The following is a 24,115-nucleotide window of genomic DNA, read 5'->3' on the forward strand; positions in this document are numbered from 1 at the left end:
TAATTTTCAAACGATCACCTAATCGATGTCGTATCCGGTGATATTAAAATTGAATTCGCAAGGCGCTTCTCAGGAAGTTTCTGCAGATATATCCGCAGCGTCCTCACCCGGGGTAACATCATCACCACCATCAGCTCTCGCTCCTTCGTCACCCGTTAACAGTCAAGATGCACAATCCCAGCACGCACTACCAACAGTTATAAGCTCGAAACGCAAACATTCAAGTGCAGCAGGCTTATCATTAGTCTCCAAGCGGAAACGCCTAGGTACCCCTTCTTCTCCGCTTCTCGGTCCTTCTGACCCATCCACAGCGGCAGGCACGCCTGGTGGTCTTGGTTCTCATCACGCTACACATTCGAAGCTGGGCCCAAAAGCAAATCAGGGATCGATAAACGCCCAGTTGCGCGCTCTAGATCGATCAGGACATCCATGTCGCAAATGGACCCGCACAACAGTTGAGCTGAAAAGTTTCACTGGATGGGAATGGACTATTTCCACTTGGACTGCAGAGCCAGGTGCAGATCAAAGCAAATCCGGGGAACTCCCTGATTTATCGATAGATGAATCTCAAAAATCTGCGGATGCAACCATAAAGCCAGAATCAGGCCCTGTGAAAATTACAATTCCTGCATTTTCTGTACCAAACGACACAGCCTCTAATTCCACTGATCTGTCTGAAGATCAGTCAAAAGAAAAAGATGGTCACGAGAGTGAAATTGGTGAGAAACGAAAAAATTCCAGGTTTCCTGCGATCCTCTTACGACCGTCAGCAGAGGACAAAGAGACTTAGAATAATGTTATCTATTCAGTAACAGAATTTTACAATAAAATAATAATAGCCTTGGAAATAATACAATGCCCACCCTTAGAAAAAAACTATAATCAAAAGTTACTCCTTTATGGTATGCCTCATATCTATTATTCCTCGCCGATCTCTTCAATGTCCTTATAATGCTGCATCATTAACCGCTTGTACTCCTTCTGATCAGAGTCCCACAGATCAGCGGCCTGAGCGTTCAGTGGTGAAGAATTGTTGGGCTCACCAAGAAGCGATTGTAAACTCAAAAGAATTGTTTGCACATTATATACCGCCGACCACTTTTCTTTCAGAATGTCGAGACAGATATTACCAGACATATCGACATTAGGATGCCACATTGGAGAGACAAAGCGAATCAAAGGCGCACGATAAGGATAGTTTGAGGGAAATACCATCGAAATCTTATACTTCAGACCTTCGTAAGGCTGTAAATACGGTTAGAATACACATCATAACAAGCCAAGTTAAGAGACATTCAAAATTGCGACTTACAGTTCCTTCAGGTCCAGAGATAGTACCAGTCCAGTGGCAGAGACTGGCATCAGAGACCGGGAACGCCGAGATTCCAGGCACATTCGACATCTAAGACGTTCAGTATTCAAGTTTTCGTTTCAATCACGATTATAAAACAAACCATTAACTGCATAAGCTCACTCTGCAAGCGCTTGGTTACAGACTGATTATTGGCAGTAGACGCAGGTGTCTCTTGCATCTTCAACGACGAGTACGAACTGACTGTCTGGTTGGCAAACTGAGAGTCCATCAGTGATCAAGTTAAATTAAACTGATTTCTGCAAATTGCGTTTTTATTCTGCTATTGATTATGCAAAGCTCTCACTCTATGCATGCAAACTGACTGGCGAATGTGTTCTGATTTGATGTGTCCTCGTGGTTGATCGTCAACAGCCAGAACTGAAAAAAAGCGATAAACTCGAGAAAATTGTCAAAATTTAGATAACACGTTAAATGGCAAATAAATCCTACTCATATAAGTCAAAGATTTCTGAATTCTTATATGTTGGATGAACTGTTCTAAACAATAGATAAAATACACATCTGGTGGCGCACCGCCGCTCGTACACCAATTCTGGAAAAATAATAACAAAAGGTTTCCATGACAACCATAAACACTCTCGTCCGGAGTACTTAACATTTATGCTTCGGCTACGACTGGCATAGAGATGCCTGAGTGAGAATCTTCTTCCCCCTCCTCTATTGCTCCACGTTCTTCCTCATTTATGTGGATAGCGCCAGAACGTGATTTACTGTGTACCTGCATGTACTCCGGTCCCGCGCGAGTAGTCGTATTTTTTCGTCGTCGACCTGTAGGCGTCTTCAGTGGTGTAGATGCTTTTTCATCTAAAAATTCTTCTTCGGTCTTCACTTCCGCTTCTCCTGACGGCAATTTTTTTGAACTATGATGTCGACCTAAGTATGACTGTCTCGAAGTCCGTTTCTTTAGAGGATTTTCCATCACTAGACGTTGTTGAAATTCTTGTATTGGACGCGAGTCCAAATTTTTAATGCCATACCAACGAGAAATCCACCGATTCGCACGTCGAAATGCTGTAGCCATTTTCTCACACTCTTCTCCAAAATCTTGCACTGCATTAGGATCCCGACCATCAGCCAAGCTCGCCTGAATTTGACTGTTCAAAGCCGACATATCAACATTTCTCCTCTTGTGAGAGGACGCCGCAGAAGCAATTAACTCAGCATTTAAGATTGACTGCTCATCCTCAGAGTGCTCAAACGGATCTCGTGTTTTAATACTTTTCCATGCGCGGTGTATGGCGCCCTCTGCTACCCTATTTCGTCTCTGTCGTCGGTCAGAGATTCTGATCAGATGGTCTATCTTAAAATTACACTTCTTCTCCCTTTCGACCATTAATTCATACGCCGCTACTTCACTCTTCTTTTGACGTTTAGAGGATGACCTTGAGCTTGACTTAGGCTCCGGAAAACTAGCACTGTATGGCGAAGCAAACCCTCCCATTTCAGCTTGAGAATGTGGAGATCCTTCTGAATCAGACCCATCTTCTCCCAGACCTTCAACGCCGCTTTTGCGTTTGAGCTTTCTCTTTCGTCTTTGTAAATTACTAGGCAACTCTCTCTTAATCACCGCACTCCAATTCGATTCAATATTTCGTTTGCGCTCTTCGATCATCCTCTCCGCAAATTCTTTCTCAGATATTGTATCAACATTTTCATCATCAACTTGTTCAGGTGAAAGAAGATCAAATGCTGGTACCTTAGTTCCATCTTCTTGGCCAATGCCAAACGGATTTGTACGTAACTGTGCAGGGCTTAGATCAGACTCCAGATAAGCCCACATGAGCCATAAAAAAGCAAGCGCGCGTGACTCGCTGGAAAGCTCTGTATTCATAATCAAGTCATAAAATTCATGCGGTTCAACAAAAAAAATTTCACTAACACGCCGAGCATACGTAGCAAGAATGAAAACCAAGTTGATAGGATTCGTGCGGGGGAATTTTGTTTGGATAAGAAGCTGTTCTAGAGTAGATGGCTCAGGTTGATCTTCACATGCTCCCTTCAATATTGACTTGAGGCGAGGAGCATCTTGAAGCTGCTTGTACGCTGTGGGATCAGCATAAGACTGTAGAGAGGGAATAGGATGATATGTTCGCAACTGAGCGCGCATTTCTGGGAAAACTGACAACGTTAGAAAAGCCGATTACCAGAAGCTCACACAACAGATATTGGAACATACAATTCAGTGTGGTATTCATACGACCTATATTCACTAATAGGCAAACCATTGCAATGTTGAGACCAGCCTGATGATCACCAAGGAGTTTCTCCCGAAGAACACGGGAAGACTTCGACGATCGAGCCATTGCGTCAATGTAAATCTCTGAATAAGTATGATTTGTGGTCCCATCATAAGCATTTGTAAATACTCTGGTATTATCATGAAATATGGCATAAAGAAAATCATATTGAATGTCTTTTCTCCATAGCGGCTCGCCATCTCTTTTCTTGATATGACGCATCTTGGAATTGATCAGTAGCGTCTGCGATCTTGCTGCGGAACGAGGAGTGGAAGTCTTGCCTGATGCTGGAGTACCTTGATGAGTCCGAGAGTGTCTGCTAGACGTCAAATTCGCCTGGCCATTGGTTCCATGCCGAGAAATTACGTATGGAGACGCCAATGACTGGTGAGGGCTATCTTGATAAAACGACTCGTAGTTATGTCCGGCATTTTCAGAGGCAATACTGACCGCTGATGAGGACAATGTCTGACCAGATGAAACATTTTCAGATCTGACTGAAGAATCTTCAGATGCCATTCTAAACACACTGATTTTGTCTACTGCTGAATCGGAAATGAATTTGGTAATGGCCAGTAGTGATCCCGGCAAAGGAGTGAGTACATACCCACATTAAGTATTCAGTTATGCCACAACTTCGTTCCTTTACAGCACACCCAACAAAATTCTCAAAAGAAATTGAAGGTATTCTTGCTAAAATTTGTTGAAACAAATAGTTAAATAATAATACCGCTGGAGAAAAGTTAAAGCTTTCTGTTTTAACTTCCATAAAGTCTGAATATTCTGCTGCTAATAACAATACCCAGCAAGAGCAACTATCATGGACACTTCAGAAACTACTGGAGTTACCACTCCTCCCCTCTCTGGAGATGAAGCAGCTGCTCAAGGTCAGATTACGAAGACAAAATCGGTCAGTTTTGCTGAGCCGGAGGAGAAGGATTCTGTTTCGGATGAGGAAGAAGATGATGATGATGACGAAAAACCAATCGGGCTTCCTGAGCAACCTGATAACCCAGATTTTTCTCAGCTTAATCCTCTCAGTATCGAGATCATTGCGAGACAAGCTACTATCAATATTGGTACTATTGGTCACGTCGCTCACGGAAAAAGTACAGTAGTTAAGGCTCTTTCGGGCGTTCAGACCGTGCGATTTAAGAACGAGCTCGAGCGGAACATCACAATCAAGCTTGGATACGCCAACGCCAAAATTTACAAGTGCGATTCGCCGACATGCCCTCGACCAGATTGTTACCGATCGTTTCGTTCAGAGAAGGAAATTAACCCGCGATGTGAGAGATTAGGTTGCAATGGCCGTTATCAACTTCTTAGACATGTTAGTTTTGTCGATTGTCCTGGTCATGATATTCTTATGTCTACTATGTTATCGGGAGCTGCTGTTATGGACGCAGCTTTATTACTTATTGCAGGTAATGAATCTTGCCCGCAACCGCAGACTTCAGAACATCTCGCTGCTATAGAGATCATGAAGCTCAACCACATCATCATTCTTCAAAACAAGGTCGATTTAATGCGAGAAGAAAACGCACTTGATCATTATAAGAGTATTCTCAAGTTTGTTAAAGGTACTGCTGCTGATAAGGCACCAATCATTCCGATTTCAGCGCAGCTGAAATACAATATCGATGCAGTGAATGAATATTTGGTAAAGTCAATTCCTGTTCCACCGCGTGATTTCATGGCCGATCCTAAATTAATTGTCATTCGTTCGTTTGACGTTAACAAACCCGGATCTGAGATCGATGATCTGAAGGGAGGAGTTGCGGGAGGGAGTATTTTGAATGGTGTTTTACGATTAGGTGATGAGATTGAGATTCGTCCTGGCATTGTTACGAAGGATAACGAGGGAAAGATACAATGCATTCCTATTTTTAGTCGCATTATTTCGCTCTACGCTGAACATAATGATCTTAAATTCGCTGTCCCTGGTGGATTGATCGGAGTTGGTACTAAGATTGATCCGACTCTTTGTCGAGCCGATCGTCTTGTAGGCCATGTTTTGGGTTCAAAGGGTAAACTTCCCGAAATTTACACGGAGATTGAAATCAACTACTTCTTGCTTCGACGATTACTCGGAGTGAAGACGGACGAGAAGAAGCAGGCACGTGTTTCGAAATTAACCAAGAACGAGATTCTCATGGTGAATATTGGATCCACCGCGACTGGTGCGCGTGTTGTTGGCGTCAAAGCTGTAAGTATTGCTCTGCTGGTGAACTGATGTACGGTACTAAATTCGTCTTGCTAGGACCTTGCTAAATTACAGCTTACTTCCCCAGCATGTACGGAATTGGGCGAAAAGATCGCTCTTTCTCGTAGAATCGAAAAACATTGGCGTCTTATTGGCTGGGCGACGATCAAGAAAGGTCTGATTCTTAAGCGACCGGAGTCATTGTAAATTGATCGAACAGGATAAAAGAGGAACTGTTTGTATATTTGGTAATGCTCCCAAGTTATGTTTATTTAATATCAGAATTTAGAATATATTATCATTTAAAGCTCTTGTAAGAACCATATAAATATTTATACAAGTTATTCAATTCTTGGGACCCTCAAAAACGTATTTCTGAATTTGACTTTGATGATATGCGTCACCTGCGTCTTGTAATTTCGATCCCAGAGCTCGTTGCCGCTGTATATAGCCACCTAATAGAACACCTAGTTTTTTCTCCTGAGTATTGGCAGCCTGAGATTCCTTAAATAGCGCGTTACCGAGTGTGTCAATGACTGAGGATAATTCACTTGTTGGTGCGGAAGTAGATGTGGTTATAGGTCGAGGAGACATATATAGATAAGTGATGAGAGGTTTGTGATTGCTTTCGGGATTTCTAAAATAACGACGAATATTGCACGATAACAAAAAAATAAATTTAGCAGCCACCTTTGATGCTCTTAAAAAAATGATGATACAGTGATAATGATACCGAATGGGAAATTGCACTGGAGTTGACAAATCAACGAAAACGTGCGGCCAGCAGCTCAAAGCATGGTTAGAGCGAAGAACCACTCTGCATCGACTATAGCTTCGGTTACTTTACAATGAACATAAATCGGAATATTTATTTATTTATTAAAATCCAGGCAATCTATATGGATTTCCTTGCATTTTTGCCTCGAAAGCCTCTGTAAATTGTTCAAGGCTTGCAAGAGACTTGACTTCTTCCTCAATCATTGTCAAAGCTTTGGAGCGTAGCCTGTCATTCATGTCGTCCAATTTAGCTGCATTTTTGACATTATATAACTTGCCGCCAGCTGGAGGATATTTCAAAGCGTCCGAAAGAATCATTTCCCGCGCTTCTTTTGCAATTACCGAACGGATGGGATCGCTTGCCTCTATATACATCATACAAAGATGGTCTCCGTTGAGAATTTTTGGTCGGGGAAGATTGCGTTGAATCACCGCTGATCGTCGAAGTTTTGCTCGCTCTGATTCCGCGGCTTGAATGGCCTTAATTTTCCGTTCTCGCTCACCAGCGTCTTCCTCTAACTCGGCTTCTTGCAATTGCATTTCTACTGACAGTTCTTGGGGCTCTTCTTCAGGAGCTACTAAATCAAATTCGTTTTTTGGCTTGGGCAGATTTCTGAACCCAGCTTTCAAAAAATTCGATAATGCTGTTGAAGAACCTGCAAAAATATCATCCGTTGCATCTTCCATCTCTTCCTCCTCTGCTACTTCCTGGAGATCGACGTTACTTCGTCCTAACTTGACAATCTCTTCGACCTCTGCATCTGTAACTTGTGGTGCCGGTAAGGCTAGCTTCCTTCGCTTCGCAAGCTGTTCTTGTTCTTGTAATCTTTGTAATCTTTCTGCTCGAAGGATAGATTGCTGATCTGTGGAACTGCTGTCTTTGCCCTCTTTGCCCTCCTCACGCTGCCGACGCTTATGAGAAGCATTTGGGTCTTCAGATTCCTTCCGTCGTGCACCTGACTTCCGTGTTTTGGCATCGTAATCGGCTTTTACTTCTGCGTTGTTTTCCAATTCATCTGTGGTGTCAAAAAAACCGGGAGCAGGCTGATGTTCGAATGGAATATCTGCGTTGTAATCCATGTCATTATGCTTCTTCTTTGTCAGTTTTACACTGTAGGGTTAGCAGTCTGAACATTATTTCACTAAATTTTCATACTTAATTCCAGCTTGCTTTAATTCGCGCCTTTTTTGCAAAATGGTCAATCGACGACTCTCTTCTAGTAAACGCTCACGATCTTTTCGCTTCGCCTTCTTGCCCTGTGTATTTGCCAAGCGAGCTCGAGCTTCAGAAAGCATTTCTCGTTCATCTTCGTCCATATCAATGGCATCAGGTCTGGCAGGCTTAGTTTCAGGATCTGGATCGATCTCACCAGGTCGTAACCTACGAACTTGGTCGGCAGCCATGGCTTCACCTCCAGGACCTGACAAACCAAGACCTGCACTCTCTGCAGCTTCAGCATCATCGAGCAACTTCTGATATCGCTCTAAACATTGAGTGACTGTTCGTCCAACAATAGGCGCAATAGTGCGCCACTGTGTGGGCATTAGCTTGGCCAAATGAAGCAGTTTCTCGTCCTCTTCCCTTGACCATTCTAATTTCTTGATAGATGGATCAAGCCATTCAGTCCATCTAGCCTTGACCTGTTTGGCGGACTTACGCGCAAGCAAAGAAGAAACACGAGCCCACTGATTTAGACCATACTTAGCGATTCTATTTAATCAGCACTCCTAATAATCTCTTCTGCTGTTGCTCGTATGTATACTCACGCTGCTCGAACAATCTCATCTATCTCTGTCAGTCTTTATCCACTTCAATCGTAAAATCAATTGAACTTACCCTCGACATTCGTCCAGACCCCGCCTTTAACATAAACTGGCATTTCGGATATTCAATCTTAAAATCACAGACAAAATATTTGTGTCGTACTTGCACTAATAAAAACTACAAATTCAGTATGAGTGGGAGGAATTTCATATAAGCAAATATCACGTGGTTGCAACATAACCTGTGAAATTTATCTAGATCTGAATTTAACTCATGAGGTATATTAAGTACAGTGGATAGAAGTAATATATTGATTTTATTTCATGAAACTATGAAAGAATCAGATAAATGTAGGGCAATGAGATAATCAACTTTAGCATTGAGAAATCCAGATCTTTACCTTAACGTGCGATCTGATGGCGATCTCTCAAATAACAAGACTCCAACACCAACCAAAAAAACTCCAACGGAAACGTGCCATGACAAATTAGCCTTGGCAAGACTTGAAATATACTATAATATAAACAGGCATTAGCAGTGAAATTCCACTGAAGTCAAAAAAGCATGAAGGACTATAGCTTTGACCTACAACGTCCACAGCAGCGACTCGCAGCACTGCATGAACTATCTGTACTCTGATAACCCCACGAAGCGGGATGTGTAATCTTGGGATCAGACAAACGATATGTGCCCGAGGATGGTGTTAGAGCCTTCAAGTTATTTCCAAAAAACACTGGATGTAGCTGGGCGGGGTTGCCATTGACTGATTGCAAGGACGCAGGTTTACTGGTCGCCGAGCTAGAAGCAGTGCTCGGGGGGAGAATAACCTGAGGATCGGACAAAGTCAATCGACAGTTATGTGAAGCATTTTGAACTTGAGAGCTGCGAGAATGATTAATCTCGATCGTCTGTGATGTGAGTATGGGATATCTGACGCTGATCATTAAAGTACTTACTGGTCGTTTCGGCTGGTTTCGTGAAAACATAGTGTGTGAAAAGATATCTGTGATCAAATAATCTGCCTGATTGCTACAGAGAAAAACAATCAATAAATCTTGTCTTTCTACGGAGGGGATAACACAATCCAATGAAGAACGAGGTTTTAAAGACCTAGAAGTCGCCGCATCGTATCCGAGCTGTCCCCACGAGCCAACCTTTCTCCAGAATCATTCTGATCAGTTCTGAATGGAGCCAACTGTCCACTTTTTTAAATGGCATCCGCAAAGTCAATTATTGTCCTCAAGGACTGCATGCTGCGTGTCCAGCATCATGGTAAAAACTTATATCCGAATCCGTTGAATTTGACTATAGAACCGAACGAACGATGGGCTATAACCGGCACTCACAAAACACAGTTACTACAATGCCTAGCAGGCCATTTGACTGCTGTTCCAGCGCAGTCGCGTTTATTTCCGTTTTTAGAGAAATCAGTTTGGCCTGCTACGGTGACTAGTCTGATTTCTTTCGATACTGACATACGGCCGACCTATTTGGCAGCTCGTTACGAGCACCATAGGGAGCCAGAGGATACCGACCTTGACGCCTTTTTACGCCGAGCATTTCATGCAGACTCTACGGATAAGGAGTCTCTTGCTCGACAAGAGTCCGTATTCAAAAGCGTCATCGGCAGACTGAATATTGGCAGCATGTTGAAGCAATGGGTCGTGACTCTTAGTAATGGTCAGAACAGGAGGGCAAGAATTGCTCGGGGATTGCTAAAAGCACCGAGAATTTTGCTTGCTGACGAGCCTTTTTGTATGTCTATATGATTTTATGATTGTTCTTTGGCTAATTCTATCTAGTGGGACTGGACCCGACTGCTACTACGAATCTATCGGACTTACTGGCGGAACTTCCTCCAAATCCACATGTCATTCTCGGACTCCGCATTCACGAACCTGTTCCTGACTGGATTACTCATATTGCTGTAGTGGGTGAAGCTGGAATTATTGACTCTGGCTCTAAAGAAGCGGTTGCTGAAACAATTGCAAAATTACTTGCCGAGCGAGAACAGTTTGCCGGCGGAGGCGAATCATTTGACTTCCAGTCGGCTCGAATGACTCCAAAAGCCATTGAAGCGAATACCGTCGTGGACTTGGATTATGTTACAATCCAGTATGAGGATCGACCTGTTATTCGAGATTTAAAATGGGTTATATATCCCGGAGATAGATGGCATCTTAGAGGCAACAATGGTTTGTTATCGCACTGACCCGTCACTACCGCTGGCTAATTATTTAGGATCTGGTAAGAGTACACTTCTTTCCATGCTTACTGCGGACCATCCAAAATCATGGAACTCCAAAATTCGTATGCTCGATGAACCGCGCAGGGTCGGCAAGCACAATTACTTTTCTATCAACAAAATTATTGGCCATGCTTCTCCTGAGATCCACGCTATTTTCCCCAAAAACGTTACTGCTCGTCAAGCTGTGCTGACTGGTTTTACTGTAGGTAGCTTTTTACCGCCTACTGCTTCTTCTCATGTTGCAGGTGATCTGCTGAAAGAGGAACGTGAAGCGAGGGTAAACAGTCTACTTTCATTCTTCAAGGTGGACGGTCAAACTATGTTTTCTGACCTCACCCTCAACGACCAAAAAGTAATTTTATTTCTTCGTGCCATCGTCAAGAATCCCGAAATTCTGATTCTTGATGAAGCCTTCTCTGGAATGAACGATGAAAGCATTTTCCGCTGCAAAAGATTCGTCGATGAATGGGGTGGAACCGTCATTGCTATCGGCCACATAAACGACGAGATTCCCCGCTGTGACAAGTTTATCCGATTACACGGATCAGGATTACCAGCAGAGCAAGGCCTTGTTAACTAAAAGCTAATTTTTTTAAAATAGAATAAATATAATTGCATATAATTGACCGATTAGTTATGGCATGTGCACTAATATTTACGCGTGTATTCCCGAACTGTGCAACATGTGCAGAGTTATGTCACTCACTAACAGCGCAATATTTTTTTTCTAATCTGCCAAAATTCTTTCTCCTCGCGAAAACAGTTCCAAAATTCTGTTCCGGTCGGCATTCAATTTTCCGGACAGACTTGTTTGAGTATGTCTTACGGCGATTTGAAAGAATTTATTATAGCAGACTAACTCTGTTTAGCACTTGCTCTATTTCCCCGAATCTCCCTCAATTATTTCAGCGAAAATTACTCCAAAATGGGTGCGTTTATCCATTCTTGGTTGTAGAAGAAAACCAGAATAATTTAGTAATCTCTAACATATTACAGCTCCGAAAAAAGCATCGAAACAGAAAATGAGTTTGGGGAGCTTTCTCCAAGATGCGTGTGCGTATTTCGACCTGCATTTTTCCTCGTCCGACTACTGACAGTCTGGTTCTACAGCCTTGGGCGCATGGGCGGAAGATGAAGACGATTTCTTTGTCCCTCCTCAGACTGCAAGTAAGTTTAATAAGGACCATAAGTTGTGCTGAATTTGTACTAACTTTTGTATTTTAGAAAATGAGCGTGAGTGCCGAATATTTAGCACGTATGTTTTGGATTTATCGCCTACTAATTGTGTCTAGCCGACCGTGGTTCTACCAACAGATACGTTTCTGACCGCTTTAGCACCGCCACTACGGAGACGCGCTATAACAGTTCTTCTGATAAATACAGCTCTGACAAATATGGTGCTGATAAATATGGCTCTGATAAATACGGTTCTGATAAATACAGCTCAAACAAGTATAGTTCTGAATCTTCCACTCCGTCTCGATATGAATCTGTTGGTCCTGAGAAAGGTATACAGTTAAATTTGAATTTTTCTGAAAATAGAAGCGCTAATATTTGTTTTAGAATTCGACTTGAGTACTCGAGGGAGCAAATTTGACTCCTCGTCGGACAGATATGACTCTGGATATCGTTCCTCACGTCCGTCCCGTGATGATGGACATGGTTTTCGAGACCGCGAACCTCGCGAGCGCATTGAACGTCCTGTACCCGACGAACCACCTTTCATCGCTTATATTGGAAATTTAGCCAACGAAGCTAATGAGGAGGATGTCAAGGAATTCTTCAAGTCGTTTGCTACGGAATCTGTTCGTATTATTCGTGGTGGACACGACAAAGCCCGCATGTATGCTTATGCCTACGTTGAATTCACAGAGAGAGAAGGGCTTGTAGATGCCCTTAAGCTTACCGAGAGCGAGATTTTGAATCGTCCTGTAAGAATCAACGTTGCTGATCCTCGTATGTGACTGTTTTTGGTGTTTTTATAGAGAAATTATTGACTTGTCCCTCTAGCTAAAGAAGACAGAACTCAGGGAGACTGGCGTTCAGGACACACCATTTTACCAGAGCGTGCTCCCCGCGGTGATCGTGCTGTTTCAGACGGAAAAGTTCGTGATTTTGATAACTGGACGAGATCTGGCCCGCTTCCAACTCGGACTCAGCGTACGGTATCATCGTCGTCAAATTCTTCTACGAACACAAGATCATTCGACAATTGGCGTTCGGGCCCTGCTTCTCGTGAGGGTTCCGCAACACCTGAAGCCGAGCAAGCACCTGCATCTCGCCGACCACGTCTTAATCTCCAGCAAAGAACAGTACCTTTAGACAATTCTACCACTGCGAGTGCGTATGCTGGCAAGAATAGCCCTTTCGGGTCTGCGGCACCTGTGGATACAAACAAGAAAATTCAGGAAATAGCGGAAGCTCGGCTGGAGCGCGAAAGGAAGGAAGCTGAAGCGGCCAAGGCTCGTCGCGAAGAGGCTGAAGCGGCCAAAGCTAAACGTGAAGAACGGGCCAAAGATAGTAAAAGAAATTCCAGACCAAAGGACGGTGCGGACCGTCATGGCAGATCTGCAGAGGAACTGGAGAAGATTGAGCGACTTATCATGGAGCGCCGTGGAACTGGACCCAAGCCAGACTCGCCAGCGCCCTCTTCCACGTCGTCTACTCCCGCACCCCCAACTAGGACTAGTTCTGCTTCGGAATCCAAAGGCGAGGAGCTCACGGTTAATAAGCAATTTGATCTTTTAAGATTGGCTGAGAATGGAGATGACTTTGTTCCTGATGAGGAAGAAGATGAGCCTGAGAGAGTGCAAGACAGTAAGCCCAGAGAGACCGAGGTTGTTCCGCAACATGTCATTGATGATGTTAATGGAGAAGATTGGACGGAAGTTCCCAAGGTGATCAAACGCTTGAATGGCAAATAAGTAATATTTTTTTTCATAGTCTTGGAATGCAGTACACAATGTCCGGCTGTTGTATGCCAAGCACAAAATTGGTAGGTATGCTTCTGCGGTTGATTACATGAATAAGAACTTCTTTGCGAATGCATAGATTTCAACAAGTTGACGAATTGATTTATTGTAAAAAGGTTTTTTTTATAGGGGGTTCAGGTTGGTTAGCTCTCGTATCTGTCTCTCTCTTTCTCTCTCTGTGTTTGGAAGTTGTTGTTTATTACTTTTGAGTTGTGCTTTTCCTCTTCTGTCCGTAAAAAGTTATTGCGCTTAATTTTTATTTCGTTAGTCACCCCAATATCATGTGAAACTTTTCCTGCTTTTGTTGATTTTATATTGTTCTAATCTAGCATCGATTATATTTATTTGTATTTGAATGGATTTGTGAGTAGATACAGTGGAGTGTAGCATGCAATAGATAACCTCCCAGTAAAACGAGAATAAAAATTATGCTAGGCATAGTTACATGAGCTGATTTATAATGACTGAAATATTCAACTCTAAAAGATAGCTGAAATATTTTTGCTGGCCTAGAAATAGATATCGCGAACGAGTCCAGTTACTGGATTAAGACAGTGGATCATGTGTACTAATGAGTGACTTTTTGTGCAAACTTTCTTTGTATGAGTGAATAGATCATTATTCCCCCTGAAGTGTTAATACCCAGATTAAGGAATGCTCATTAAGGATAGTGCCTTGAGATATATTGGAGATAGTAATCGGGTGCGCCTTGGTCGAGCCAAAAATTTTTTAGTAAATCAACATCCAGCTAACGTTCCACATTACTCTCGGTCTAGAAAATAGCTACGGAAGTCTAAGATTTGGAATAAAGCTCTAGTTGCTAAACTAACTATATAATAATAAACATCTGTCATATTAGAAGCATCAGAGTAAAATATGCTGATTTTGACCGAAACCGCGGCAGGATACGCTTTACTTAAGGCGAAGGATAAGAATCTTCTGAAATCCCCGGTGGATCTGATGACACCGGAGAGTGTGCTATCAGCGTGAGTTTGAATGGCAATCTGGAGACTGCAAATTATTTACGTGTTAATTAGATTGAAAGTAAAAGCTTTTTCAAAGTTTGACTCTGCCGCAAGCGCTTTAGAGGAAACGAACGCTATTATCGATGGCAAGGTCTCTACAAAGTTGGCGAATCTTCTTTCTGAGAACGGCAAGGAGAAGAAAACAAAGCTTGTTGTTGCTGACCCTAAGCTCGGTACGTATATGATATATTTAATTGGAGAGATCATAGAAGAACTAACTTTGCTTTAGGAAACGCAATTAACAATCTGTCTGGCGTTTCATTCAAAATTATATCTGACTCGGCCACTCAAGATCTGTATCGGTCTATTCGCGAACATCTTCCCTCTATACTTCCAGGTCTGAAAGAACATGATATTGACGTCATGTCTCTGGGTCTGGCACATTCTATTGGACGCCATAAACTGAAATTCTCAGCAGACAAAGTTGACGTTATGATAGTCCAAGCCATTGGGCTTCTCGACGATCTCGACAAAGAGCTCAATACTTACGCTATGCGTGTCAAAGAATGGTATGGCTGGCATTTCCCTGAGATGGCTAAAATTGTGCAAGACAACGTGGCTTATGCACGGGTAATTAAGCTCATGGGTTTCCGGTCGCGGGCTGCAGAAACTGATTTTGCGGAGGTATTACCAGAAGAGATTGAGCAGGCTTTAAAGAGCGCCGCTGAAGTTTCCATGGGCACTGAAATTACCCAATATGATTTAGATAATATCAATTCGTTGGCCGAGCAGGTTATTGACTTTTCAGAATACCGTGTGCAGCTTTCCAACTATCTCAACGCGCGGATGGCCGCTATTGCTCCTAATTTGACTGCTCTTGTTGGTGAGTTAGTCGGTGCTAGACTCATTGCGCATGCTGGCTCTATGGTATCTTTGGCCAAAGCTCCTGCATCTACTATTCAGATTCTCGGTGCTGAGAAGGCATTGTTTCGTGCTCTTAAGACCAAACATGACACTCCTAAGTACGGCATTATCTATCATGCTTCATTAGTTGGACAGGCAACTGGAAAGAACAAAGGCAAGATTGCACGTATGCTAGCTGCTAAGGCTGCCGTCAGCCTTCGCTTCGATGCTCTCTCCGAGGACCGTGAGGACATCGCCACGATTGGAATAGACCACCGGATCAAAATCGAATCTCGGTTAAAGGCACTAGAAGGTCGCGAGATTACGTCTACAAAGACTGCCGTTAATGTCCAACAGCAACCGAAATTTGAGTTTGCAACTCAACGTGCTTATAATATCGATGCTGATTCTATTACAACGGTCAAGACAAACGGAAAGAGGAAGATTGAGGAAGTTGATTCCGAAGATGAAGTTTCGGATGAAGAACTTGCTGCTCCTCTTGCGGAAGAATCCGATAGCGAAGAGGAAACGAAAGAAGAGAAGGCAAAGAAAGAGAAGAAAGAGAAGAAAGAGAAGCAAGAGAAAAAGGAGAAGAAAGAGAAGAAAGAGAAAAAGCATAAGGATGAAGACAGAAAAAAAGAAAAAAAGCACAAGAAGGAGAAGAAGGATAAAAAGGAAAAGCGGAAGAAGACCAAACACGACGAATCTGACTGAAATATTCAGTTTCGAGCTACTACAGCTTAATACATATTCTTTGTTTAATTTGGCGCATTTTTGTTTGATTCCGGATTTTTGTTTTCGTATGATTCTAGTAATTGTGTAGGATTTGCAAGAGTTGTGACATTTTGATCTTTATTGCTATATGGTTGTAATATACAAATTAAATTATTATGTAGTCAGCCGACTAATTGTTGAGAGGGCTGCTGGCGCGGCTGATGTCTAAACTCTATTTAGTGAGCTTAGCTAAATAATTTTCATCGGACTACTTCTCAATCCATTTGTTTGACAACAGCGTTGAGAACAAGCTTTGCAGAGGTCTGAATGTTCAACAATGGCTGTTTCTAGTCAAGTTATGCGTATTTTGGAGGAACAAAAATATATAGAGGAGAAATACATATCAGAATCGGATTTGACTGCGATCAGAAAGTATTTGGTCAAGACTAAAGTCGAGCAATTTGTTGGCAAAGAAGATATAGCTTTGTATGGCAAGTGATAAATTTTTAAACACAAGTGCTAATCGATTTTTAAGATCACTCATTGAAATTTATCCGGTTTTATTCAGATCGCTTCTCAATTCTCCCACGTTAGGAGATTATCGAACTATCTCTTGCGACACACTTTCTGTATGGATTCAGCGAGCAAATCAATGTTGTACTCATTCACCTAAGTTTCAAGATTCATTTTTAAATGCGGAGTTCATAGATTCTAAAGCTGATTCAGACCTGATTTTCGATTTTGTCTGTACCCACTGGACTGACAGCGGTGCAGCATTAGGCAACGCATTGAGAGAACTCTTTGTGAAGACGATATCATTACTTGAGCGAGTGTGGACACGGGATGAACGCGACGAAAGATTGGTGAAATGGGTTCACATTGTTCTAAAATTTCCGAGGACAATGAGAGTCGTATATTTTGTTGTTGAAATTCTTGCTCGGCAGATTGGTGGCTGGCGGATACTTCATATAGAGCCCGATCTGCTAAGGGATTCCTTGAAACTTACGTATAGTAACGCACTGGCAAACCCAATATCTAAGATGATCACTGCAATTCTTTTGTCGATTCGACGAAGTCAAATTTCCCAGCTGAACAAAAAATATGGCAAATCTGTCCCGAAGTCGCAGTCCGATAAGGAACTAATTGATTGGCTACAGATCTGGAACAATTTGATTGTGGAGTCATTGCGAAATGAAGATACTAGAGCGCACATATTGACCTACTTATTACCGAATATTTTTAAGATATCGTCTTCAGGGTTTAAAAACTTTATTGTCAATCTTGAAAAAATTTCAAACCGGTTGCTAGAAACCGATACAACTGTACTGGTTGGATGCTTGAAAGTTGGGCAAGATCTGGGATTTCTCGATGATGTTTCGAAAGGAGAAGAATTATATGTATTATCTCCGCAATTTTTGGAATATTTACTTCATCATTATACACAAGGGTTGCGCATCGGAGGATTATCGCTGGCTGTATCTTCTCCTCAGGTATCGAGACCAATTAGGGGCGAGATTTTAACTGTTCTACGAAATTCGTTAGATGACTTGATTCTGGAGTCGGATCCAGAATTCAGAAATCGTGTTTTTGGATTGATGCGGCAGTTAATAACACGACTTCGTGACTCCTCGTATGCATTGACACGCGAGAAACGCAAATTGCAAAGTAAATTGGAAGACTCCAAGAGGGCAGGTAATGATATGGTTGAAGTCGAATTGCAACTTGAATTGACCGCGGAAGTGATCAAAGCCAACATGAAATTTTTGCAAGATTATCTAAATTATTTATTCGAGCTTATGAGACCAGGATCTTCTTATCAGCGAACTTTTATGGGCTTGAAGCTATTACATACCCTTGTACGCTCCGGCCTTGACAACCGTATTTCACCTCAATGGCATGATAAGAATCATTTAGATTTCCCTTTCCACATCTCCATTTTCAATCATGCTTCAGTTCGGATACTTCTTGATAATCTAGCGAACAATTACGAAGATATCCGGGCTCTATCTGAAACTATATTGAAGATGGCTCCTGTTGAATCTTTATTTGTTACAGCTTCGGGAATAGAGATCAATCATACAGAGTCTGTGATCGACGGCTACATTGAAGTAGGGTTGCGAATGATTACCGGACTGCGCGGTCGTGAAGGCGATGGTGGGGCGCGAGTAATTGATCTGTGTTACTATCTTTTGAAGGTCATTAGTACTACTAAAAGCTTACATTTGGAATTTCTGGATTCACTTCTCAGTTCTTTAGATCAGTCGATCGCACAAGCTGAAATCAATCTGCCTACAGCCGTTAGGGATTTTCCTCTACATGGATACTTTGCAAGTTTACGACTGATCTTTGAGCAAGCTGATTACACTGCCGACCATGAATATTGGATAAGAACACACAAAAGAATTGTTGATATCGCTTATCGAGTTTGGGACATCGTCGAGCCAATTCTCTCTCATAATTCTCCAGAGGGCAATCTGCCCGAGGAAATAGAGGACAACTACATTGCGTCCCTAGAGGAATCTTTTGGACCGGCGACTCAAGTCATCCTCAGTTACGCATGGAGAGCAGTAGGAGAGTCGAGCAGTATGCTCACCGTATTATTAACTCGGATTCCAAACACCAACAAGCAACCTTTAATAATGCCCAGCGACGTTTCTCGGCTTGGAAACCTACTGTTGTCGGAGCTTGCTACAATCCGACACCGAGGAGCATTTTCGTCAGTTTATCCAACTTTTGTCGCCTGCTGCTCTCGATGCAATATTGCGTCATGGTCTGATGAGCTTGTGTCCTTGCCCAACAAATGGCTTGAAGAAAACATTTTGTTAATACAGGCAAAAGCCCAATCGATTACAAGACGGTCGGGAGGTATTCCATATCTAATTGCTGGTGTGCTCACTGCGGAAACGAATAGTATGCGGCCTTTATTGACTAAAACTTTTGATCGATTAGCTGAGATTGCGGTCGTGCCAGTTTACGCCGGAGATGAAGGTGAAAAAATGGATCTGCCACAAGTTCATGCGTTCAACAGTATTCGAACAATATTCATCGAAACCAAACTTTCAAGCGCATCAGCATTTTTTATTGACCGTGCTTTAGCCATTGCAATCGAAGCATTTGCGAGCGAGGTATGGTCGATCCGAAACTGTGGAGTCATGCTTTTTGCAGCTCTTCAGGCGAGATTGTTCGGAAGTAGAAAATTTACGGATTCTCGAGCCACAGTGGGGTCAATGTCAGCGCGACTATTCTTTTCAAGGTTCAAAAGCATTAAGCCGGTACTACTAAGGCACTTATCGGAACATGTTTCTCAATTTGGTGACGGTGATAGCCATATTGAAACTGTATATCCTGTATTATCATTGCTATCTAGATTAGAAGCTACGACGGGAGATTCTGGACTAGATGCATTTTATCCTCTCGTAATGAATTGTTTGGCTAGTCGCATTTGGAAGGTAGGAATATATTATTGCTCCGGTGAAATAAAAGTACTGACGTTTATAGATTCGTGAGGTGGCAGCACGGTCGTTAGTAGCTTTGATTAGTTCCGAGATCTGGACCGATACTTTTATTAGTCTTGTGCAATCATTGACGATCGTATCTTCGAACACCCAGCATGGCCGTTTATTAGCTTTACAGAATTTATTAAAGTCTAGTTTTGCAAAGGAACCGACTCCAGAGCTGTATGATTCTTTGATCTCTGTTTTCGGTGATGTGTCGCGGTCGAACTGTCTTCCTGTGTCATTGACTTTTCTACGTGTTTGCAGCTCAGTTATCGCTATCCATTCTACAAGTAGTAAACGTGAAGAGCTCCGACTACTTTTGTGGAAAGTTGTCCAAGAACAGGATTTCAGCGAAAACATCAATCAGGCTGGCTCAAAATTATTTCGCAATCAGGTATCTGAGTTCTTTGCCGAGAGAATTCTCTGTTTGTCTGAAGATGTGGTGAAGCAGCTTCGCCGCTGTCTAGAATCCAACAATTATTCTGTTCGGCAAGGGGCATTAAATGTGGTACTTAGCTCGGTGGACTCGATTTCCCTGGAGATCTGCACTGAGTTGATCAGGCATATCTGGAGATTAGTGGAAAAAGAAAAATGGACTCAACTTCAGTGTTTATCTCTACAAGTCTTTTCATCTCTTAAATTGCGGCTTTTATCTACTGATGCCGACCTCAAATTGCCTCCTGCAGAAGATCAATGGCAAGTTCTTTATTCGAGGATTCAAATGAATTCATTCGAAGAGAATTCGGTCGAGGAGTCAGTATTAGAAACGCTTGGTCTTCTCGCGTCGCAAATTATGGAATCAAGACAATCCGTATCCGTGTTCAACCAATGGTTCTCTGCTGTGCTTGCGTTTTGTGATGACAACTGCACGTTTCCGAAACGTCAAGCTGCATTGAAGTCAATCTTCGCATTTTTAAACTCGATTAGGAGTGATTCGTTTGATTCCGAAAAACTGAAGGTGTATTTCCGCTTGCTCGATTTTCAAAGTGACGACGATGAAGATCTCCGGGAAATGGCTAGTATATTCATATGCCGGTCGATATTAGACATTTCTCCAAGTACACCATCATTAGTAGAAGCTAAATTTTCTGACTGGATAGTCGCTCGATTTTCCGCACTGGCAACCATAGAACAATTATCGGCTGAACTTACAAATCGGATCTTATCTGATCGTTCTACGGCTCCATCTGCGCTTGAGCAGACTACTCGAGCTCTGATGATTGACACGGCATTGTTTATCATCGAAAAGCAAAATCTCTATAGAAATGAGGTGCATAATATTGCTCTTTTTTCGCATATGCTATCTCGTGTGTTGGCGACAAATCCAAGTATTGCCGCGGCAACAATCACCCGTCTGAGAGCCTGGCTTAAGCAAGGCTGCATAGAGGTTCCTCGGAAACTTGAGGGTCTGGGAACAGATGGGCCTCTCGGATGGAGTACTGGTAAAGAGGATATTTTCCTTGTTGGTCGACGAATGAGTTCCGTGAGCAAAATTATCGGCGACGGCGATCTTTCAAGCTTGGAATCGATAACTATCAAACTAGATTTACACCCTCTCTGGTTGAAATAGCGGCTCTCGTTGTGTTCTAATTTATATATATGTCCGAAATAAATTAACAAAAGCTATAATAAAAATAAATCAATTTACATTCGCTCGACGGGTGTTAGTCCAAGCAAAACCATACCACTTCGTAGCACTCCACGAGCAGCGCAATACAAAGCCAAGCGGGCTTTAGCAAGTTCATCCGGCTGACCGGCAACCCAGAGAACATTGTAACATGATGACACAATGTGTGTGAGCTTAAACAGATAGGATACCACAGTGGAGGGCTCCGAGTTACGAAGCGCGAAGAGAAGATTCTCAGGGAATTGCGCCAAAACCCGCATAAGCTCTCCGGCAACAGGCTCCGTCAACAGAGTGTAATCCGCCGCAAGAATCTCCTCGGTCGAAAAGCCTGCCCGACGCTCAACAGAACACAAACGTGAATGAGCGTACTGCAGATATGGACCAGTGTCTCCTTCAAAAGAAAGCATTCGCTGCCAGTTAAACTCGTAGTTGTTGACCCGTTTGGCTTGCATATCTTGAATCATGACTGCAGAGATCCCAACAAGATCAGCTACCTCATCCGGATTATCGATCTGCTCGTATTTTGCTTCGTTCTTTTTCATCACATCATGCATGGCTTGTTGCGTCTCCTGCAAAATCGTATCCAAAAAAACTACTGTTCCTCGACGTGTAGACATACCTTGCACCATTCCGAAATTGACATGCTGCATATTCTTAGCAAACGGAAATTCACAGAGCTCCATTAGCTTGAAAAGTTGCGCAAGATGGAGATCTTGCTGCGATGCGACAACGTATATCATTTTATCGAACTTGTACTTTTCGTAGCGTTCAAGCGCTGCTCCAAGATCTCGAGTGAGATATAAAGAAGCACCGTCGGATTTCTGGATCAGCGCCTTACCTAGCTTCTTGTTGAATGGTTTGAAATCAAGAAGCTTAGCACCTCGGTCTGTATATAGAAGCCCACGTTTGTCAAGAATATCAATGACTCGCTGCATACTTTCTTCTTTGACTTGCGACTCTCCAGAGTATTCCGTGTAGCTGATGTTCAGGCGCTTGTAAGTATCACGGTACTTTTTAATACTAAGACTACGGAACCGACTCCAGAGAGCGAGTGCACTAGCATCTCCGTCCTCCATGGCCTTAAAATATGCCTTGGCTTCCGTATCTACAGGTCGAGAAGCAAATACATTAGGATCAATATCACTAATGTCAATGTTCTTCAGAGAACTGTTGGGATCCAAAATGACTGCACAATCACGGGCCGCAGCAATCAACTTGGGTAGCTCTTCTTGACTAGCTTTGAGTGCCTCAGTAGTCCTTGTCTTGTCTTCCTCCGAGAGCTCGGTTTCAAGCTTCTTTTCAAGATTAGCAATTTCTTCTACTTTGTCGGCAACACTTTTTTCAGAGGAATGTGCTGAATTGACTGTCACATAAACTTTGAACAAATGATTGATAGGATCGTTTTCGAGCTCGGCCTCATTTCCAAAAGTCTTAAAACCGACAGCAAGAAGGCCTACAAAGTTAGAATCGCAGGGGCAATCCAAAATTGTTGAGTGGACTCACCAAATTGCTTTCCCCAATCACCTAAATAATTTATTCGAATGACATCAAACCCATGCCGTTCATGAAGCGACGATAAGAATCCACCAATGATCGTAGAACGCAAATGGCCAGCGTGAAAGGGCTTTGCAATGTTAGGCGAAGAAAACTCGACAATGACACGCTTCCCAGCACCAATAGAGGAGTTTCCATAGGATGAATTTTCCTTGAGAATCATAGGGATCACGGAGCGGTAGAGAAACAAAGGATTAAAGAAAAATTGCAGAAACTTGCCACGAGCCATCACTTTGTCAAGTAGATCTGATTTTGGGAATTCCTCAGCCCATTTTGCAGCTAATTGCTCTGGATCCTGACCTTTAATTCGAAGTCGAGGGATAGCAATAACCATATCTCCACGCTCAGGTAGTAGAGTATTTTCGAGCGAAGTGACTAATAGATCTGGTGCAACGCCTGAAATCGGAGCAAGCAAAGCAGCAATATGCGATCGGAAAAGGTCAAACGGGTTCCCAGAGAGATTAAGTGTGGGTGCTGGATAAAGCGAGGGCTTGTCAAAACCCAAAGCGGACACTTTGGCCGTTATTTCCTCGATATCGGCCATTGTTGCGTAGGACAGTCTCTGTAATCGCAAAGGTGAGATGAAACTAGAGTGCCAAAAAAATCGTTGCGGTTGAACTCGGCAGAAACAGAAGGATCTAACAAGGTGATTAGCAAGAGGCATGCAACCACACTAAGCTAAACTATACTAGAACTTCTTCTAGCAGTAAAATTCGGCTTTCTGTACGATTTATCAAAACGTACAAATCTCTGTTAGTTTGAACTATCTCAATCTAGTAACTCGTAAATAGGCACATTCTAACTGGCTTTCTTGCTAGGAAAAAAAACTATTCAGGGGCATCACATGACCTTATACACGTGACCGAACAGACCCTTCCAGCTTACCCCGTTTTCGGTTGTAAATTTCTATTGTTTACTCGGGGTTCGAGGACATTTCCAGTCTGCTTGCCAGTTTTTGCGCGGACGGAAAGAAAGAAGCAGGCGCTGTGTGAGCTCCGGTTCGTGTTTTGGTTGCCGAAGATAGTGTTGTGCTGGACGCGACCGGCCCGAGTTGGACGACGATAGCGACGACATCGACGACCACGACGACGTGGAAATCAGCCTGCTTTCTGCTTCTGTATGCCCCGCTTCACAACCAGTTATCAATCACCGAAGCAAAATGTGTTCTTCCTCGTCGAACGAGCATGCGCTGAATCAGACTTATTCTCCCGCATCTGCTGCTACAGCCGCCGCCTCCTCGGGTGCTGCTGCAACTTCTGCACCCGCTGCTGCTTC

At 42.9% G+C, this 24,115-nt stretch overlaps 10 protein-coding genes across 10 annotated transcripts; 6 read left to right on the plus strand and 4 right to left on the minus strand.

The window, feature by feature from the left end:
* Positions 1 to 25: 25 nt before the first annotated feature.
* Positions 26 to 790, plus strand: V1516DRAFT_687468 (INO80 complex subunit Ies4-domain-containing protein; the record flags this gene model as incomplete). The annotated part of the gene is made up of 1 exon (XM_066923729.1): positions 26 to 790. One exon carries the CDS (start codon positions 26 to 28, stop codon positions 788 to 790), a length of 765 nt encoding a protein of 254 aa, XP_066775240.1.
* Positions 721 to 1,835, minus strand: V1516DRAFT_680682 (ubiquitin-conjugating enzyme/RWD-like protein). Its single transcript, XM_066923130.1, has 3 exons — positions 1,455 to 1,835; positions 1,313 to 1,402; positions 721 to 1,245 (listed from the first exon to the last, which is right to left on the minus strand). The coding sequence occupies exons 1-3, from the start codon at positions 1,581 to 1,583 to the stop codon at positions 919 to 921; spliced, it is 546 nt and encodes a 181-aa protein (XP_066775241.1). The 5' UTR covers positions 1,584 to 1,835; the 3' UTR covers positions 721 to 918.
* Positions 1,836 to 4,228, minus strand: V1516DRAFT_655744 (uncharacterized protein). The gene is made up of 2 exons (XM_066920329.1): positions 3,552 to 4,228; positions 1,836 to 3,493 (listed from the first exon to the last, which is right to left on the minus strand). Exons 1-2 carry the CDS (start codon positions 4,129 to 4,131, stop codon positions 1,974 to 1,976), a joined length of 2,100 nt encoding a protein of 699 aa, XP_066775242.1. The 5' UTR covers positions 4,132 to 4,228; the 3' UTR covers positions 1,836 to 1,973.
* A 51-nt stretch (positions 4,229 to 4,279) lies between these two features.
* On the plus strand, positions 4,280 to 6,125 carry V1516DRAFT_680686 (P-loop containing nucleoside triphosphate hydrolase protein). The gene is made up of 2 exons (XM_066923131.1): positions 4,280 to 5,821; positions 5,876 to 6,125. Exons 1-2 carry the CDS (start codon positions 4,433 to 4,435, stop codon positions 6,023 to 6,025), a joined length of 1,539 nt encoding a protein of 512 aa, XP_066775243.1. The 5' UTR covers positions 4,280 to 4,432; the 3' UTR covers positions 6,026 to 6,125.
* Positions 6,126 to 6,563: 438 nt separating this feature from the next.
* V1516DRAFT_680689 (pre-mRNA splicing factor component-domain-containing protein) lies at positions 6,564 to 8,522 on the minus strand. Its single transcript, XM_066923132.1, has 4 exons — positions 8,433 to 8,522; positions 8,363 to 8,381; positions 7,752 to 8,306; positions 6,564 to 7,706 (listed from the first exon to the last, which is right to left on the minus strand). Exons 1-4 carry the CDS (start codon positions 8,473 to 8,475, stop codon positions 6,698 to 6,700), a joined length of 1,626 nt encoding a protein of 541 aa, XP_066775244.1. The 5' UTR covers positions 8,476 to 8,522; the 3' UTR covers positions 6,564 to 6,697.
* A 1,005-nt stretch (positions 8,523 to 9,527) lies between these two features.
* On the plus strand, positions 9,528 to 11,313 carry V1516DRAFT_680694 (P-loop containing nucleoside triphosphate hydrolase protein). Its single transcript, XM_066923133.1, has 3 exons — positions 9,528 to 10,115; positions 10,163 to 10,555; positions 10,602 to 11,313. Exons 1-3 carry the CDS (start codon positions 9,572 to 9,574, stop codon positions 11,186 to 11,188), a joined length of 1,524 nt encoding a protein of 507 aa, XP_066775245.1. The 5' UTR covers positions 9,528 to 9,571; the 3' UTR covers positions 11,189 to 11,313.
* Positions 11,314 to 13,989, plus strand: V1516DRAFT_680697 (uncharacterized protein). The gene is made up of 8 exons (XM_066923134.1): positions 11,314 to 11,423; positions 11,478 to 11,537; positions 11,605 to 11,661; positions 11,719 to 11,775; positions 11,833 to 11,841; positions 11,901 to 12,116; positions 12,172 to 12,564; positions 12,619 to 13,989. The coding sequence occupies exons 2-8, from the start codon at positions 11,534 to 11,536 to the stop codon at positions 13,530 to 13,532; spliced, it is 1,650 nt and encodes a 549-aa protein (XP_066775246.1). The 5' UTR covers positions 11,314 to 11,423; positions 11,478 to 11,533; the 3' UTR covers positions 13,533 to 13,989.
* A 359-nt stretch (positions 13,990 to 14,348) lies between these two features.
* On the plus strand, positions 14,349 to 16,347 carry V1516DRAFT_680702 (uncharacterized protein). The gene is made up of 3 exons (XM_066923135.1): positions 14,349 to 14,566; positions 14,618 to 14,778; positions 14,835 to 16,347. The coding sequence occupies exons 1-3, from the start codon at positions 14,457 to 14,459 to the stop codon at positions 16,160 to 16,162; spliced, it is 1,599 nt and encodes a 532-aa protein (XP_066775247.1). The 5' UTR covers positions 14,349 to 14,456; the 3' UTR covers positions 16,163 to 16,347.
* A 113-nt stretch (positions 16,348 to 16,460) lies between these two features.
* On the plus strand, positions 16,461 to 21,286 carry V1516DRAFT_642406 (putative death-receptor fusion protein-domain-containing protein). The gene is made up of 3 exons (XM_066920121.1): positions 16,461 to 16,648; positions 16,698 to 19,611; positions 19,661 to 21,286. The coding sequence occupies exons 1-3, from the start codon at positions 16,500 to 16,502 to the stop codon at positions 21,227 to 21,229; spliced, it is 4,632 nt and encodes a 1,543-aa protein (XP_066775248.1). The 5' UTR covers positions 16,461 to 16,499; the 3' UTR covers positions 21,230 to 21,286.
* Positions 21,244 to 23,638, minus strand: V1516DRAFT_693085 (uncharacterized protein). Its single transcript, XM_066923888.1, has 3 exons — positions 23,585 to 23,638; positions 22,790 to 23,478; positions 21,244 to 22,739 (listed from the first exon to the last, which is right to left on the minus strand). Exons 2-3 carry the CDS (start codon positions 23,382 to 23,384, stop codon positions 21,304 to 21,306), a joined length of 2,031 nt encoding a protein of 676 aa, XP_066775249.1. The 5' UTR covers positions 23,385 to 23,478; positions 23,585 to 23,638; the 3' UTR covers positions 21,244 to 21,303.
* Positions 23,639 to 24,115: the final 477 nt, after the last annotated feature.

Source organism: Lipomyces oligophaga, assembly GCF_038497815.1.
Source record: "Lipomyces oligophaga strain CBS 7107 unplaced genomic scaffold V1516scaffold_8, whole genome shotgun sequence".
Classification (NCBI taxonomy): domain Eukaryota; kingdom Fungi; phylum Ascomycota; class Lipomycetes; order Lipomycetales; family Lipomycetaceae; genus Lipomyces; species [Lipomyces] oligophaga.

What these genes read in the sequence shown, in the direction of transcription:
- V1516DRAFT_680682 (XM_066923130.1), bottom strand. Translation starts at nt 1,583, where the DNA reads ATGGACTCTCAGTTTGCCAACCAGACAGTCAGTTCGTACTCGTCGTTG. An exon ending in GTGAGCTTATGCAGTTAATG is followed by an intron (nt 1,403 to 1,454) that starts GTTTGTTTTATA and finishes TGAACGTCTTAG; the next exon opens with ATGTCGAATGTGCCTGGAAT. An exon ending in TCTCTGGACCTGAAGGAACT is followed by an intron (nt 1,246 to 1,312) that starts GTAAGTCGCAAT and finishes CCGTATTTACAG; the next exon opens with CCTTACGAAGGTCTGAAGTA.
- V1516DRAFT_655744 (XM_066920329.1), bottom strand. Translation starts at nt 4,131, where the DNA reads ATGGCATCTGAAGATTCTTCAGTCAGATCTGAAAATGTTTCATCTGGT. An exon ending in TATGAATACCACACTGAATT is followed by an intron (nt 3,494 to 3,551) that starts GTATGTTCCAAT and finishes TAACGTTGTCAG; the next exon opens with TTTTCCCAGAAATGCGCGCT.
- V1516DRAFT_680686 (XM_066923131.1), top strand. Translation starts at nt 4,433, where the DNA reads ATGGACACTTCAGAAACTACTGGAGTTACCACTCCTCCCCTCTCTGGA. An exon ending in GTGTTGTTGGCGTCAAAGCT is followed by an intron (nt 5,822 to 5,875) that starts GTAAGTATTGCT and finishes TCGTCTTGCTAG; the next exon opens with GACCTTGCTAAATTACAGCT.
- V1516DRAFT_680689 (XM_066923132.1), bottom strand. Translation starts at nt 8,475, where the DNA reads ATGCCAGTTTATGTTAAAGGCGGGGTCTGGACGAATGTCGAGG. An exon ending in TTAAAGCAAGCTGGAATTAA is followed by an intron (nt 7,707 to 7,751) that starts GTATGAAAATTT and finishes CTAACCCTACAG; the next exon opens with TGTAAAACTGACAAAGAAGA.
- V1516DRAFT_680694 (XM_066923133.1), top strand. Translation starts at nt 9,572, where the DNA reads ATGGCATCCGCAAAGTCAATTATTGTCCTCAAGGACTGCATGCTGCGT. An exon ending in GCTTGCTGACGAGCCTTTTT is followed by an intron (nt 10,116 to 10,162) that starts GTATGTCTATAT and finishes AATTCTATCTAG; the next exon opens with TGGGACTGGACCCGACTGCT. An exon ending in GCATCTTAGAGGCAACAATG is followed by an intron (nt 10,556 to 10,601) that starts GTTTGTTATCGC and finishes CTAATTATTTAG; the next exon opens with GATCTGGTAAGAGTACACTT.
- V1516DRAFT_680697 (XM_066923134.1), top strand. An exon ending in GAGCTTTCTCCAAGATGCGT is followed by an intron (nt 11,662 to 11,718) that starts GTGCGTATTTCG and finishes CTGGTTCTACAG; the next exon opens with CCTTGGGCGCATGGGCGGAA. An exon ending in ATCTGTTGGTCCTGAGAAAG is followed by an intron (nt 12,117 to 12,171) that starts GTATACAGTTAA and finishes TATTTGTTTTAG; the next exon opens with AATTCGACTTGAGTACTCGA.
- V1516DRAFT_680702 (XM_066923135.1), top strand. Translation starts at nt 14,457, where the DNA reads ATGCTGATTTTGACCGAAACCGCGGCAGGATACGCTTTACTTAAGGCG. An exon ending in CCGGAGAGTGTGCTATCAGC is followed by an intron (nt 14,567 to 14,617) that starts GTGAGTTTGAAT and finishes CGTGTTAATTAG; the next exon opens with ATTGAAAGTAAAAGCTTTTT. An exon ending in TGTTGCTGACCCTAAGCTCG is followed by an intron (nt 14,779 to 14,834) that starts GTACGTATATGA and finishes ACTTTGCTTTAG; the next exon opens with GAAACGCAATTAACAATCTG.
- V1516DRAFT_642406 (XM_066920121.1), top strand. Translation starts at nt 16,500, where the DNA reads ATGGCTGTTTCTAGTCAAGTTATGCGTATTTTGGAGGAACAAAAATAT. An exon ending in GGCAAAGAAGATATAGCTTT is followed by an intron (nt 16,649 to 16,697) that starts GTATGGCAAGTG and finishes TCGATTTTTAAG; the next exon opens with ATCACTCATTGAAATTTATC. An exon ending in TGGCTAGTCGCATTTGGAAG is followed by an intron (nt 19,612 to 19,660) that starts GTAGGAATATAT and finishes TGACGTTTATAG; the next exon opens with ATTCGTGAGGTGGCAGCACG.
- V1516DRAFT_693085 (XM_066923888.1), bottom strand. Translation starts at nt 23,384, where the DNA reads ATGGCCGATATCGAGGAAATAACGGCCAAAGTGTCCGCTTTGGGTTTT. An exon ending in TGATTGGGGAAAGCAATTTG is followed by an intron (nt 22,740 to 22,789) that starts GTGAGTCCACTC and finishes CTAACTTTGTAG; the next exon opens with GCCTTCTTGCTGTCGGTTTT.